Raw genomic sequence first — 15,184 nt, 5'->3', positions numbered from 1 at the left:
CGGCCCCTGCTGTTTTCCTGTTACTTCAGAATGACCGTCTAATGCAGCGTTTTTAATAAAGATACAATAAGGAACTGTCCAGCAAGTCGTAAACGTTTTCTGAGAACTCAGGGCAGTTCCCGAGTCTCCAGCGACTTCCCTGAACTTAGGGTTTCGGTCCTGCATCCGTGTCCTCATTTCCGCAGCCTCCTCCCCGGCCCCGCCCTCCGAGCACCACTGACCCGCTGACTTTCCTCTCTGAGCCCAGCACGCAAGACCAGAGGCCACGGGCAGCCTGGAGCAGCGGCGGGAGCGGGGCGCAGGTGAGGGAGCGGGGACCCGGGGTGCAGGTGGGGGGAGCGCGGGACCCGGGGTGCAGGTGGGGGGAGCGCGGGACCCGGGGTGCAGGTGGGGGGAGTGCGGGGACGCAGAGCGCAGGTGAGGGAGTGCGTGTGAATCCAGGGCACAGGTGTGGAGAGCGCAGGGATCCAGGGCGCAGGTGAGGGAGTGCAGGACCCGGAGCACAGGTGAGGGAGGGCGCGCGGGGACCTGGGGCACAGTTGAGGGAGCGGAGGACCCAGGGTGCAGGTGGGGGGAGCGCGGGACCCGGGGTGCAGGTGGGGGGAGCGCGGGACCCGGGGTGCAGGTGGGGGGAGCACAGGGACCTGGGGCACAGTTGAGGGAGGGGGGGACCCAGGGTGCAGGTGGGGGGAGCTCGGGGACGCAGAGCGCAGGTGAGGGAGTGCGTGTGGACCCAGGGCACAGGTGTGGAGAGCGCAGGGATCCAGGGCGCAGGTGAGGGAGTGCGGGACCTGGAGCACAGGTGGGGGGGGGGCGGGGGGGGCCGGGGGGCACCCAGGGTGCAGGTGGGGGGAGCTCGGGGACGCAGAGCACAGGTGAGGGAGCGCCTGTGAACCCAGGGCACAGGTGTGGAGAGCGCGGGGATCCAGGGCGCAGGTGAGAGAGCGCAGGGACGCTGGGCGCAGGTGAGGGTGTGCTCAGAGAGTCAGAGAGCAGGATGCAGATGAGGGGCACATGCGTTGGGGACCTGGTGGGGTATTCCTCCGTCGCGGGGCTCCTGGTACTGGGGATGGAGACTGCGGAGCGCTGGGCTGAACTTCACCTGTGGACATTCGGCCGGAGTGTCCCCCCAGAGTCCATGGGCCAGGGGGTTGGGGGAGGAGAGAAGACAGGGGCCGCAAGTCCCTCTCCGCAGGGCACCCTCAGGCTGAGGTCTTGAGGGGGTAGGAAGGTGGCATCTCGGGCTCCTGCAGACTCACACACACACATACGGCTAAGTCAGAAATATGCCTCCTGAGACTTCTCCAACCCCGGGAGGGATACTGTGCCTGGCAAGCTTGGAGTCGAGCCTGTTGCCCCAGAGCAAATTTTCTGGCTGCCCACCCCCGTTTTGTTTTGTTTTTTTTATGATTTCACTTATTTATTCATGAGAGACACAGAGAGAGACAGAGGCAGAGACCCAGGCAGAGGGAGAAGCAGGCTCGTGCAGGGAGCCCTACGTGGACTCCATCCTGGGCCGCCAGGATCACGCCCTGGGCTGAAGGCGGCGCTAAACCCCTGAGCCCCCCAGGCTGCCCTGGCTGCCCCCCCTTTATGCTCCAGGTCTCCTTTGGTTTGGCAACAATCTCTAAATTCAGTGCATCACCCAGTACTGGTTAATGATCTACAGCCTGAAAACCACTTTCTAGGCCTGTGGGTAGAGGAACCAGAGCCCCGGGGGAGGTCCTCCTGTCCCTGGGGATTTTGATAGTGAGAATGGGGGACAGATGTGTTTCTGGCCCCAGAGACCAGGGCAGGGGGCTTACTGGGCTAGTGGTGGGGACGGGGTTCTTGGAGCAAGTGGCTTGTGAGCCCAGTGGGAGGCAGCCAGGCAGGAGGGCGACGGGACATGCTGGCCTGCGTGGTCCCCTGGCCTAGAGGACTTTACTGCCAGGTGGGGACCCTCCCAGCCACAGCAGCACCCCGGCCTGGGGGGCATCCCTCCAGCCCCGCTCAGGCTCGGCTGTCCCCTGGACGGGGTTGCTCACCTCCCTTAGGAGCTGTGAAAGGCTGGCCAGCCTGCGTCCTTGTCGTGCACAGCCTCTCCATATCAACACTGAAGTATGCGCGGGGGTTCCCTGAGCCCCCGGCAGCAGGGGAGACAGTGGCACCAGCGCCCCATCGGGGTTGTGGGAGGCGAGGACCCCTACGCACTGGCCTGCTGAAGCCCTGGCAGTTTTACGTTTTCCCAAACCGGGACAAGCTGCTGGCAGCAGCGAGCACTTTCCAAATCCTGTCCCTGACTCCTGAGTGTGAGTCGCTCCAGAACCCGTGGGTCGCCCTTGGTCAGGGACCCCCGGCTCTGTCGCTCCTGTCTGGGTAGGCAGGTGCCAGCCCCGGGAGAGCACCTGCGCTGTGGAGTTTGGCCGTCCAGCCCGTGCCCCACACTCGGCCTCTACCTTCTGGCCTGTCCCTCTCCTTGTCTCGTCCTGGTCTCCCTCCCTCTGGTTTGTCTGCCCTTTGCCGCGTTGGCGGCCAGTGAGAGGGTTCAGGCAGTGGGAGAGTTGCCGCCACAATTACACTTTTGATCTTGAAATAAGAATCATTTTTATGTGAAAGTATGTCCCCAGTAGCGCACGGCATGTGCTACAAGTGACTGGTGTGTGCCTGGTATCGGTGTAGCTGGGTGCCTGCATTGGGCCTGGCAAGCCCAGAGGGGAGCCTGCTTCACTGGACTGAATTTTCTCCAAAAAATATTCCCTGGAACAACCCGGCGTTGCTGCTCGAAGGGTGGTACCCCCGATGCCAGGAGACCTGGGCTTGGCTGCTCTTGAATTTAGTGCAGAACCGCCCCCAGGGGTTGGGTCAGCCAGGGGCGGCGGGCAGGGGACCGGCCACCAGTGGGCAGGAAGCGCTCGGCCCAGTGCCTGCAGCTGGCCTCCCCACCTGGGGTCCAGTTCTCGTGCCGGGCGAGGGCTGATCCCCAGACACGGCCTGGGCTGCCCTCTGCACCCACAGACAAATGAACGGGCAGGGCCAGCACCGCAGGGGCAGCGGCTAGAAACAGCACGTCTGTGGGACCTGTGCTTCAGCTCTGTGCCCAGAGTGGCCCTTGTGACTCATGGCTGAGAGTGCAAAGTTCCTGAAGCCCGTCCTGCCTGGACTCAGATAACCTCCCAACCCCACAGTAAAGATGGGATCTCCCAGAGCTGACCGCAGGCAGAGCAGTGTCGTGACAAGGGAGGGGGAACCCTGCCTGGCTCTCTGCTCTGCCCTCTGACCTCTGGACAATCCCAAGGGTGGCCAGCTGAGGGTGGGGACTGTCCTCACTGATAAGCCAAGGTTCAGCATTGGCATCCATGCCACGGGCCCAGCTCAGATCTGTGTCTGGCTCCAAAGGGAGGACCTCTGGTCAATGGGAAAAGTCGGGCGGAGCCCGTGACTCGAGATGGGGGATCCAGACTTGAGATGGGGGATCTGGACTCGAGATGGGGGATCTGGACTCGAGAAGGAGGATATGGACTAGAGATGGGAGATCTGGACTCAAGATGGGGGATATGGACTCGGGATGGGGGAGCTGGACTCGGGATGGGGGAGCTGGACTACAGATTGGGAAGCTTCCAATCCTCTTGCACATCCTGCCACCCTGAGCCCTTGTGGGCTCCCACAGCCTCCCCTCCAGTCCAGATCCCTTCCTCCCTAGTCCAGATCCCCCCTCTCTAGTCCAGATCCCCCATCTCAAATCCGGGTCCCCCCTCTCGAGTCTGAATCCCCTCTCTCTAGTCCAGATGCCCCCTCTAGAGTTCGGATTCCCCCATGTCGTGTCCGGATCCCTCCTCTCTAGTCCTGATCCCTCCTCTCTAGTCCAGACCCTAAATCTCAAGTCCAGATCGCCCCCTCCACTACAGCTTTTTTAAAAAAAAATTTAAGGGGGCTCCACACCCAACATGAGGCTTGGACTCATGGCCCCGAGATGGCGTTGCATGCTCTGCTGACCGAGCCAGCCAGGGCGCCCTCGTCCCACTCTTTTCTGGCAGGTTTTCCGGAGCTCCTCTGAGGTGGAACTTTGTGCCCGTGTTTTCCAGATGTAGTTCAGGCACATTACGACTCGTCTGTGGCCCTGGAGGTCTGCGCCAAAGCTAGGGTCAGTGCTTCCCTACGCTGATTTCTCTGCTGTTGGGGCCGACCGCGGGTCTGCAGCTGCCCTTGCTAGGGACTGCTCTAGACCGTGGAAGGCCTCCTCGCCCTGAGGTGTCTGGCCTGGATGGGGTGGGAGTGAGGGGGTTAGGCCCTCTTATTCTGAAAGATGTAACCTGAAGTCTAGCCCTAGCCTGGCAGGAAGCTGCTACCTCCTCCACCCTGCCCACTTTCTGGCCGGGACTGGGGGTGCCCTGAGCAGCTGTCCTCAGCGTGGAGCGCACAGACCGCTCCAGCCCAGATGTGCCCAGTGGGTCTCTCAGTTCTGCTCTGAGGCCCAAGCCCTCCTAGACTGATACCCCAGGGCACCTAGGGCAGGCCCAGGCCCTGATGATTACTCTTGACTCTCCCAGTGACCTGAACGTGCTCCAAGGAGGAAACCTGACTCTGAGCACTGCCGGGGATGGGGATGGAGTCACTGGGGGGCTGCTTAGGACAGTCCCAGCCCAGATGACCCACTGCCCACCTCAGTAGCAGATAAGCTCACCCCAGCTCAAGGCCAGGCTGCCTGACATCACCAGCTTGGGCCACAAGGCCTTGGGTGCGAAGCAGGCCTGTTCCCAGCCTCCTTCCCCAGGAGGGCCTGCTCAGTCATGTGGCTGTTAACCTGCAGCCTGTTCCAGAGACGCCTGGGCCGGTTGTGGTTTGGGCCGACTGTCCTACTCCAGTTGCCAGCAAAGACTCCCACAGCTGGCTGTGCCACCCGGTGCCACAGGGGCTGTGATGGAGGAGGACATGACACCATGCCAGATGGACACAGTGTGGGGCCGAAAAGGAGGGCAGCCCCGGTGTCCCCTTATCCTAAGTCTGGAGCCAGAGGATTTCACCGAGAGGCAGGACCTCCCTACATAAGGAGAGTGTGAAGGTGCCTATGGGTGAGGGCAGGGCCGTCCGGAGCCTGGGGGAAGGTTCGGAGGAGGTGGGAGGCTTTGGGTAGCGGGAAGAGAAGCCCAGAGCCCATGCCCTGAGCGGGCACAAATTCCAGCCTCCCTCAGAGGACACAACAGAAGACGGCCAGGGGCTGCCTTTACAGAGGTTGCACCCCCAGGGGAGGGTGCCCGGTGGTGCTTGGGAGCCTGTGACACTTCCTGGCTTGTTTTGCAGCCAGGTCATTGTGCACAGGGAAGCATGCGTCCCAAGGGCACATCTGATGACCACTGCCGATGTGTACTGCTTAAGGTGAGGCTGGCGTGCTCCCTCGGCGGGCAGACCAGACACTGAGCGTGAGGGTGACCGGGCCGGGACTGCCTGGGGCTCCGGGCGCTCCGCACCCATCTCCCCCGGGAGGTTGTGCCTGCTTGGGCGGTCACCATCCCCCACGCCCAGCTGCCTCATGTGGCAGAGACAACACTCTCTGCCTTTCACTTTCCTTTTGCTCGCCAACACACTCTCCGGGTCACAGTCCGATGGGCAGGTCCGCGCGTGTGATGTAAACACACCTTCCCCGAGGTGCCCGACTCTCCAGGTCACCCGGCCCGAGTGAGGACCAGAAGGGAGGCCGCTCGGGTCCACGGGGACGGACACCTGCTGTGTGCAGAGCATGTTGGAGGACCCGAGGAAGCCCGGACACGGTGTGTGTGCCCGGGCGCGCCTGCGGGTGCCCGAGCCTGGCCGTGTCGCCAGCGGAGGTCACAGAAGGCCCGACAGGGCGGCCCTGGCTGGGGGTGGAGAGAGGCACTGAGGCAGGACTGTGAAATAGCCCGTGCATGTGCTATCCTCAGTCAAGATTCCAGAAAGTTTACTTGGAATTTGAACCATGACTCTAAGCTTCTTGGGAAGGATAAATACCCGCAGCAGTCACGACCACGCGCGTCTCTCCCGCCTTCCCCCTCGGTCCTGAGGTCACACCTGACCAGGGGGTGGAGATGAACGTACGCCTGGACGAGGGGCGTCCGTGTGCTGGGTGTGCGGGGGTGTCTGTCTACTGGGTGTGCGGGGGCGTCCATGTGCTGGGTGTGGGGGGGGCGTCCGTGTGCTGGGTGTGCGGGGGCGTCTGTCTACTGGGTGTGCGGGAGGCGTCCGTGTGCTGGGTGTGCGGGGGGGCGTCCGTGTGCTGGGTGTGCAGCACACACCAGCCACCAGCGGGGGACTCTGCTGCTCGCTGCTGGCCCAGGCGGCCTTTGGTTCCGGTTTCCATGCCAACCCTCCATGCAAGTGGGGGCCCCTGCCCGGTAGCTGGGGTGTGCCCTCACTAGAGCCGGGGTCAGCGGGCAGCTCCCCCGGCGTCTCCCACCTCCAGCCGCAGGGGCGCCGGCCCACCTCCTCACCCCGAGACTGGGGCGCCCCGACCCATGTCGGATGCCAGCGGGCACCGGAGGCTGCGCCGAGGATGGGCGACACGGGGCTAATACTCTGCTGACCCCCAGCTCTCTGCCCACCCCCAGGCCCCCCCCCCCCGGTCTCCCGCAGGCTGACGCCGAAGGCTCTGGCCGCGGGACTGGGGAGACCACCCCGACCCGCAGGGGCGTCTGCGCCACTGGGCACCATGTTGTGTTTTCTGATTTAAGGAAAGCTGTTTTGTAACAATACTCAGGGAATTCGGGCAGATCTTATCTGAGGTACCAGGGAAACCCCAGCGGAGGAAGTTTCCATGAGTTTTTCTAGAACCTTCCACCCACGTAAACAATATTCAAGGTAATGAGCCTTTCGTGCCTGATCCTGCCATTGCCGACAGGGCTGCCACTGGATCGTGGCCAGCTGTGACATCCCGCGTCTCTCGTGTTACTCAGAGCAGACTCATTCAGGAAGGACCCGGGCGGCTGCGTCTCCACTCGCCAGCAGATTCCAGTTCGAAGGGAAAAGTCGGTTTCAGCTCCGTTAACGTTCTCGTGGCGCAAGCAGCCTGAAGGGGAGATAGAGGCCCCGGCTTCCCAGGGCGAAAGCAGCTCGGGCAGCTCCGGGCGCTGGGGTGGCGGCGCCGGCAGGTGGGGCCGGGCCGAGGGCCGGCAGGGCGGCCCGGGAGGGGAAGACTCGAACCCCTCGCAGCACCTGCAGGCTTCGAGGGGATTCGTGAGCCGGACGGAAATCGACCCCGTGTGTCGGTCCGCGGGGTCCCCACCGTCGGGGAGGCCCTTGTGAAGGACCTCGAGCCACAGCAAATAACGCTGGACTTTCCACGAAACCTTGAAGCTTTGAAGGAAAACGCAGCGCGACGTAAACGTGTAGAGTCTTTTTATTCCACAAACAATCCAAGAGGAACCGAGGGAGCAGGAACAGGTTTGCCTGGCGGGTGACGGTTCGTTTCTCTGAAACACGAGTCTTAGGGACCCAGGAAAAGTAGGCAGAGTCTGCCAAGGCCCGAAGGACGGGGGGACAGGCGTCACCGAGGCACCAGGCCCTGTCGGTGCCCCTGGACAGGCCGGGGGTGGGTCCCGGGGAGAGGGCGTTAGGCCCCCCCAAAGCGCACCGCAAGGCGAGACCCAGATGCAGAGTCCCGGACATGACAGGACCCTGAACGCTCCCTCCTCGCCCGGGGTTTGCGGGGATCGGGTCGGGAGAAAGCGGGGTCACGCGGTCACTGGGGTGTGTGGGCTGCAGGCTCGGGGCAGGGGACCGAGTGCATGTCCTGGGGCGGCCGTCGCAAAGGACCAGGAGCCAGAGGTTTGTTTTCTCACGGTGATGGAGACCAGAAGCCCGAAATCGGGGTGCGAGTGGAGCCCTGGGCGAGGATGCTTCCTGTGTCTTCCAGCTCCGGGTGGCCCCGGCGCTACTGGGCTGGTGGCCACGCTCCGCCCTGCGGCCTTCTCCCCGTGTGTCTGTCTCTGTGCAAATTTTCCCCTTCCATAAGGACACCAGTCATGCTGGAGTCAGTGCTCCAATACGATCTCGTCCCCAGGGATGAGGTCTGCAAGGACCCTGTATCCAAACAAGGTCCCGTTCACAGGCTGTGGGCAGGCGTGTCTTCCGGGGGCCGCCGTTCACCCCGTGCACACGGGATGGGGGCGAAGGGGCAGGGCGGGGACCGAGGGTCTCATCTAACAGTCTTCCAGGCGCCTGATGCCGGGCGACGCGTGAGAGACACGTGAGAGACGGCCCGGGGACCCAGGGCCCAGGACGTCTTTCCAGCGGCTCTTTCTCGTCACCTGTTCTCTGTTGCCTGCTCTTGTTTCACAACAGGGCGCGTGTATAAAGAGGAGAAGAAAAGCTGTCCTGGCCTGAAGGTACAACTAGAAACTCGGTTGGAAAAGTCAAGCAGGGGCGCCTGGGTGGCTCTGCGGGTGGAGGGAGCCTGGGACTCCTGGGCTCAGCTCAGGGCTCGGGCTCAGAGTCCTGAGTTCCAGTCCCCTGGGGGCTCCCCGTGGGGCATGCCGCCTGCTTTAACAAGAAAAAAGGATAAAAGAAAAGAAAAAGGAAAAATTCAGCCAAGGACAGGGAGGTGGGGGGAAGACAGCAGCAGCGCCAGCCCCGCCCCCAGGCCTCTCGGGGAAGGTGACCACGCCTGCTGGGGCCTGGGTGACTCAGCTCCTGGGGGAGCCGCACCCGCAGAAGGGAAGGTTGGGAAGGGAGGCCCCCCCACCAGAAACAGCCCCTGTAGCCTGTTAGACCAACAGAAACTACGGAAACAGGGGCAACCAGGGGCTCGACCGGTTAAGCGTCCAACTCTTGGTTTCAGCTCAGGTCATGACTTGGGGGTCCTGGATCGAGCCCCGAGTCCAGCTCCCTGCTCCTAACATCCTCTAGGAGGAGGCCCTGCGGGAATCGTTCGCATTTGACCTTCTTGAGACTCTTCCCATCTCACGTTAGCTGTTTCCGAGCTGGATCTAGGCGATTTCCTGTGTCCTGAGGCTCTGCAGGGCAGGGCGGCCTTCTCTGGCTGCTGTGGGCCTTCCCGTAAGAGTCCTCCAGGAGCCCCGCCAGGAGCCCGGGGTTGGCTGGTGGGGTGGAGATGGGGGGGCAGGCCCGCCCAGGGGTCAGGGGTCGGGAGTCAGGGGTCCAGGAGCTCCGGGCAGGGGCAGGCAATGGGCGGGCTCTGTGGCCTTGGCTTGCCCGGGGGTTCTCCCTCCCAGGGCGACACCCCTTCCTGGGGTCAGGACTGGGCCTGGCCACAGGGGCCCCAAGCGCCTGGAGGCCCCTTAACCCGAGTGCCCTCTGCCCCCGGCTCTCGTGCTCCACCCCCCAGACCCGGACTGGAGACAAACAGTGGAGCTCAGACCAGAGGGTCCCAAGTGCACGACTTTATGAAAGAGGCAAAGCTACGGAGACAGTAGGAAGGCCAGGGGGCGGGGCAGGGGCGGGGACGGGGAGCAACAGGTGGACTCAGGGTTTTAGGACAGCTCTGTATGGGACCTGATGATGGCGCAAGTCAGCATGCATCTGTCCGAACTCCCCTGGCGTTCCACACAGGAGCGAGCCCTGGGGTCCACCACAGCGTGTGGACGCTGGCCCGGGGCTTGCGAGGACCGCGCCCCCCCAGCACGTCCACTCTGCACTTTCTGCCCAATTTCTCTGTGAATCTAAAACTGCTCAAAGACAAAACAAAGACTCTATTCCTATATTTTTCTTACTATTTTTTTTAACTGAAAAGTCAACAAAAGGTCTGGCAAGCAATTTTAAAATACTTTTAAAATAGGGGTGACCGGCTGGTTCAGTGGGTGGAGCAGCGACTCTTGGTCTCGGGGTTGTGAGTTTGAGCGTGGCCACGTTGGGTGCAGAGATGACTTAAAAACAAAATCTTGGGCAGCCCGGGTCGCTCAGCGGTTTAGTGCTGCCTTCAGCCCAGGGCGTGATCCTGGAGTCCCGGGATCGAGTCCCGCGTCGGGCTCCCTGCATGGAGCCTGCTTCTCCCTCTGCCTGTGTCTCTGCCTCTCTCTCTCTCTCTCTCTCTCTCTCTGTCTAATAAATAAATAAAATATTTTTAAAAAAATAAATAAATAGTTTAAACTAAGCAGAAAAAATGTCATATAATGGAGGCCGAGAGAGTGATGGAAGCCACAGCGGGCGTCTGCGTGAGAGGAAAGGGAAGGCCGCTGCACGAGGCCGACAGGAGGGCTTCTCTTCTTGACAAGAGCAGGTCCCTGAGGGGGGCCTGAGAACAAAGCAGGGGCACCCCACTGGGGAAAGTGTGAGGGTGGGGAAGGCAGGGGCGGCCAAGGTGGTCTTGGGATGGTGTCAGATCGCAGGTGGGCATGACCTGGTTCCGCGGGAACACGATTCAGTCCAGTTTTGCACATTTTATTATAATTATGACCATGTCAGCAGGGCTCTCTCCCAGAGACTTCCCTCCTGGCTTGTCCGTGTTTCTGGTTTGTCGTCAGCAGCCAGCACCGAGTGTGTGTGTGTGTGTGTGTGTGTGTGTGTGTGTGTGTGTGTTTTAAGATTTTATTTATTTGAGACACAGAGACACACACACACACAGACACACAGAGGGAGGAGCAGGCTCCATGCAGGGAGCTGACATGGGACTCGATCCCGGGACTCCGGGATCATGCCCTGGGCTGAAGGCGGTTCTACACCGCTGAGCCCCCCGGGCTGCCTGCCCTTCACCACGTGTGTTATGAAGGTACAGAGAAGGTGCAGGGGAAGGTTCAGGGCAGCAGCTCTGGCATCTGGGCACAGCTGGTTGGGGAGCAGCCCAGGACCCCTGTCTGTGCCTGGCCGGGCTGCAGCCCAGGAGAACTCTGACCCCGTGGCTTTCTTTCCTCCAGGGAGTGTCCCAAGAACCAGTGAGGAGGACGCAGGACCCCTGACACTTGCCACCCTGTCCTGCTAGCCATGCTGACCTTGACATTCCCCCTTCTGGCTCTCCCCTGCTCTGGACCACCCTCCCGGCCACCTCCCTGAGTGTTCAGAGTGGACGTAAGTCTCAGGATCCCACCCTGTCTGCTGGGAGGCCCAGCGAGGGGGCGGGGGAGGCCAAGGCACTGGTGAGAAGAGCAGATCCATGCCCAGGTGGGACCCAGGCCCCAGGGAGTGACCATGATCCCGAGGTGAGGGGCTGGCCCAGGTGAGGGCCAAGTCCCCCCGCGATGGCAGACAGCGGGTCCCAGTGCAGCACCCAGTGATGACTGGCACAACACTTACGGGGTTGGCTAAGAACACGTCCAGGTTCTAAGGGAAAGAGGAGTCCCGGCCCGTCAGCGACAATGCAAAGGCCAGGGGAGGGGCAGGAGGCGAAGTCTGAGCATCCTCTCTGCTCTGTTCCCGATCCACCCTCGGACCAGCAGCTCCCGCATCACCAGGGAGCTTGTTAGAAGAGCAGACTCTCGGGCCAGGCTCGGCCCTGCAGGACCAGGGCACACGGGGTCCCGCAGGACCTTCCAGCCGGTCCCCTGCACACGGCTCTGGGGCAGGGCAGCGCCGTGGAATCACCCCAGGGGCTCCTCAAAGCTGTGGGGCTGGGCGTACCCCAGTGGAATAGAATCACGGGGGAGGGAGCTTCTGGAGTTACTGCGGCAGCTCTGGGGGGCCACGCTGGGTCATTGGCATGGGGTTGGCAGGAAGCCGGGGAGCGCAGAGCCCCTCCTCCTGGGAGCCCAAGGCCAGCCAGGGGGTCCCTGGGCAATGGGCAGGTGATGGCAGCCCGACGGGGCCTCCGGTGCGCCACTGTCCTCGGGGCTCTGCCCCTCACCCACCGGGCCGTGGAGCCAGTCCCAAGCAGTGGCCCTGCTGGGGTCCTTCCTTGCAGAGCCGGGGACCCTGGGGCCGTGGGCACCACGGGGGTGTGAGTTGGCACAGCGGCCCCTTGGGGACACACAACCTCCCTTGTTTCTGTGTTGTTTTCTCCCTTGAGACACACGTGCTGATGGGTCCGATCGATGTGTGAGTAGCTTCACGGGGCTCTCTGCCACCCTGAGCAGGGCCCCTGCGTCCCCGGGGGTGTCGTGTCCTCACCGCCCCTCCCTCGGCCCCGGGAGGGTGGGCGAACGTCCTGAGGCCCAGCGGTGACCCCCATGTGGCCTGCCCCCCCGCACAGATTGGGACAACCCCAGCTGCACCAAAGGCGTGGTTTCCGTGTCCAGAGGGGAGCGTGCCGTGATGGCCTGCAACATCTCCAACGACTTCCGGGGCATCGTCATCCACCGGGGTCCCCACAGGAAGGGCCAGGCCCTCTTCCGCGTCAGGCGTCCAGGATATTTCAGCCGGGCCGGGTGGCAGCTCCACGTCCAGGGAGGCACGGCACAGCTGGTGATTGACGATGCGAATGACACCCAGGCGGGGTACTATATGTGGCATCTCCAGGGCCGGCAGAGAAATGTCAGAGTCACCATGCTGAATGTCTCAGGTGAGGGGCGCATAGCGATCCCCCACCCCTCCTGAGGCGTTTCCCTACTGGGGAGGGGCAGCACGGGGCGGGGCAGGGGACAATCCCCCCCCCCCCCCCCCCCCGCGCCTGGAAGCGCCCCGCCCTTAGGATGGGGCCCAGCGAGGGCAGGCCTGGGTTCCAACAAAGAGAATGAAATAAGACGAGCCTCCGCTCCTCAAAGGGCCTGGCACCTGAGCCACAAGGGGCTCAGTCTGGGGGCTGCACAGTCCAGGGAGGAGGCGAGGCCCGTGCACGTCTCTCCCCCTGCACCCCAAACCTCCTCCCACACACCCGAAATGCCAGTGCTCCCCGAGGCCCCTGCGGGGTTTGTTCGGCCTTGCTGCGCGCACCCAGAGGCCCCGTGATCCCTCAGCTTCTCCAGCTGGCCCCGAGCTGCCCCAACCTTGCCCTGGACGCTGTCCGCCCCCAGAGCCCAATGTCTCCCATCCGGGACCTCCCCTTTGACCAATGCACACCCACCCACTGCCTCCACTCATTCTCACTTCCGTCACTTGGAGTAATGTCTGCCCCCGCCACCCCTCCAGGACACTACTCAGACCCACAGAGGACAGCACCCCTCCACCCAGTCCAGTCCCAGCCACCTTGAGCTGTGGGAGGGCAGGGGCAGGGGGCACTGAGGACGGGGCCCTGGCCTGACTCAGAGAGCCCTCTGTGGACTCCTGTTGTCCTGGTCTCACGTGACACTTGGGGCTGGGGGGGTGCATCAGAGGCAGAGCCCCAAGATCTGAAGGAGACAGGACATCTGCTCTTCGCTTCTTCGCGCGGTAGGTGCTTTTCCTTACCCCCAGGTGCCCCCAGGAAGCCCCTCAGGTGCCCCCAGGCTGTCCTCACCCTCTGTGCCTGGCACCCATCCATCCTGCCCAGGGCGGGGGTCATGCCTCCCCTCAAGGGTGCACTCCTTGTGGGTGACTGAGTGATGTCCACCCATCCCGCCTCCCGCAGACCCGGACATGGACACGCCACACCTGCCCAGGGCCAAAGACCAGCTCAACGTGGTCGTTGTGGTCATTAGCGTCATTGTCTTCCTGGGTCTCCTGCTGGTCAGCATGTCCGCCTGCACCAAAAGCATATTTCCCCGCCCCTATGCCTTCTGGAAGTACGAGGCCCCCCGGGTCTGACACCCGGCTCCTCTGGAGGCTGGTGGTAGTAGAGGTCACCCCAGGCTGCAGGTGCGAAGTGGAGCAGAGAGCACACGCCCCTCGGTTCAAGGACCCCAGGTGCTGTGGCAGGTGCCTACCCCAGCCAGGCCCTCCGGGTCCCCAGAGCACTGGCTTTGTGGCAGGACGCCCTGGAGGACACACAGAAGCTGGGCTTCCTGCTCCTTCCAGGAGACCGCGTCCCGAGGGTGCATCTGCGTGTATGTGAGCACGTGTGGCCTGCGCGGTCCTGAGTGTCTGCGCCACAGATCGCTGACTCTGAGCAGAGGAGTGAGGCCCTGTGAGGAGGGTGACCAGCGGGCCTGAAACCCAGAACCGACCCCAGGAGCCCTTCCCGACCCTGAGGCCACCAGCCCCTTCCGTTCCCCCCTTCCTGGCAGGGAGCTTGCTTCTTCCTCTTCCTGGGTCTCTCATGAATAAATAAAATCTTTTTTAAAAGCTAAAAATAAGGGATCCCTGGGTGGCGCAGCGGTTTGGCGCCTGCCTTTGGCCCAGGGCGCGATCCTGGAGACCCGGGATCGAATCCCACGTCGGGCTCCCGGTGCATGGAGCCTGCTTCTCCCTCTGCCTGTGTCTCTGCCTCTTTCTTCTTTCTCTCTTTCTCTCTGTGTGACTATCATAAATAAATTTTAAAAAATTAAAAAAAAGCTAAAAATAAGATCTTTGATAATCTGAGAATCCATAACCCTAATCCTTACGATGAATAAAATAGATCAATCGAGAAACCATCAAATGACCTGGGAAATACACACTTTTTAAGTGGGGAAAAACACAGAAAACTAAAAGAAGGTGCTTCCTGTCTTAAAGCACTAAAAATGCCTAAAGCATCCAAAAGATGCCTGGTGCCTCCCCTGTGGCCTGGACCCACAGGGAAGTCCAGGGCCTGGGTCTGTTTTCATCTCTTGCTTGCTGCTTGTATGTTCACGGGATTCTCTAAGGAGGTGGAGTTCTGGGGCCTCACAAGGGCCCCCAGGGCCCTCGCGGACTCCCAGCCCCACCTGGGCCCCGCCCTCGGCCCCGCCCCCAGGGCCCCACCCCCAGCCCCACCTGGGCCCCGCCCTCCAGGACCCCTCCCTCGCCTCATCCAGGCCCCGCCCTCCAGGGCCCCGCCCCCAGCCCCAACTGGGCCCCGCCCTCCAGGGCCCCGCCCCCAGCCCCAACTGGGCCCCGCCCCCCAGGACCCCTCCCTCGCGTCATCCAGGCCCCGCCCTCCAGGGCCCAGCCCCCAGCCCCACCTGGGCCCCGCCCTCCAGGACCCCTCCCTTGCCTCATCCAGGCCCCGCCCTCCAGGGCCCCGCCCCCAGCCCCAACTGGGCCCCGCCCTCCAGGGCCCCGCCCCCAGCCCCAACTGGGCCCCGCCCTCCAGGATCCCTCCCTCGCGTCATCCAGGCCCCGCCCTCCAGGGCCCAGCCCCCAGCCCCACCTGGGCCCCGCCCTCCAGGACCCCGCCCCCTCCCCGGCAGGGGTCACTGAATGGTAGGCCAGATTTCCCGGAATCAATGAGCTTCAGCAGAAAAAAAAAAAAAAAAAAAATTAGCTTCAGCAGAAAGTCAATCGGAGAAGGACAAACAGTGTATGTTCTCATTCA

General features: G+C 62.7%; 1 protein-coding gene across 6 annotated transcripts; it reads left to right on the top strand.

The window, feature by feature from the left end:
• The first annotated feature begins 216 nt into the window (after nucleotides 1-216).
• Nucleotides 217-14,254, top strand: SECTM1 (secreted and transmembrane 1). 6 transcript variants are annotated; one of them, XM_055315082.1, is made up of 7 exons: nucleotides 6,635-6,810; nucleotides 6,906-7,392; nucleotides 8,166-8,336; nucleotides 10,821-10,971; nucleotides 12,089-12,397; nucleotides 13,147-13,203; nucleotides 13,382-14,254. In XM_055315082.1, the coding sequence occupies exons 5-7, from the start codon at nucleotides 12,151-12,153 to the stop codon at nucleotides 13,555-13,557; spliced, it is 480 nt and encodes a 159-aa protein (XP_055171057.1). In that variant the 5' UTR covers nucleotides 6,635-6,810; nucleotides 6,906-7,392; nucleotides 8,166-8,336; nucleotides 10,821-10,971; nucleotides 12,089-12,150; the 3' UTR covers nucleotides 13,558-14,254. The 6 variants fall into 6 exon arrangements, with proteins under 6 accessions (XP_055171038.1, XP_055171057.1, XP_055171021.1 ...); XM_055315046.1 differs by having other exon boundaries at nucleotides 6,638-6,810; nucleotides 6,911-7,392; XM_055315038.1 differs by having other exon boundaries at nucleotides 6,638-6,810; nucleotides 8,293-8,336.
• Nucleotides 14,255-15,184: the final 930 nt, after the last annotated feature.

This window comes from Nyctereutes procyonoides, unplaced genomic scaffold (genome assembly GCF_905146905.1).
Source record: "Nyctereutes procyonoides isolate TBG_1078 unplaced genomic scaffold, NYPRO_anot_genome, whole genome shotgun sequence".
Taxonomy (NCBI): Eukaryota; Metazoa; Chordata; class Mammalia; order Carnivora; family Canidae; genus Nyctereutes; species Nyctereutes procyonoides.
The sequence above is the reverse complement of the archived record's forward strand: the minus strand, read 5'-3'. Positions and strand labels throughout refer to the sequence as shown.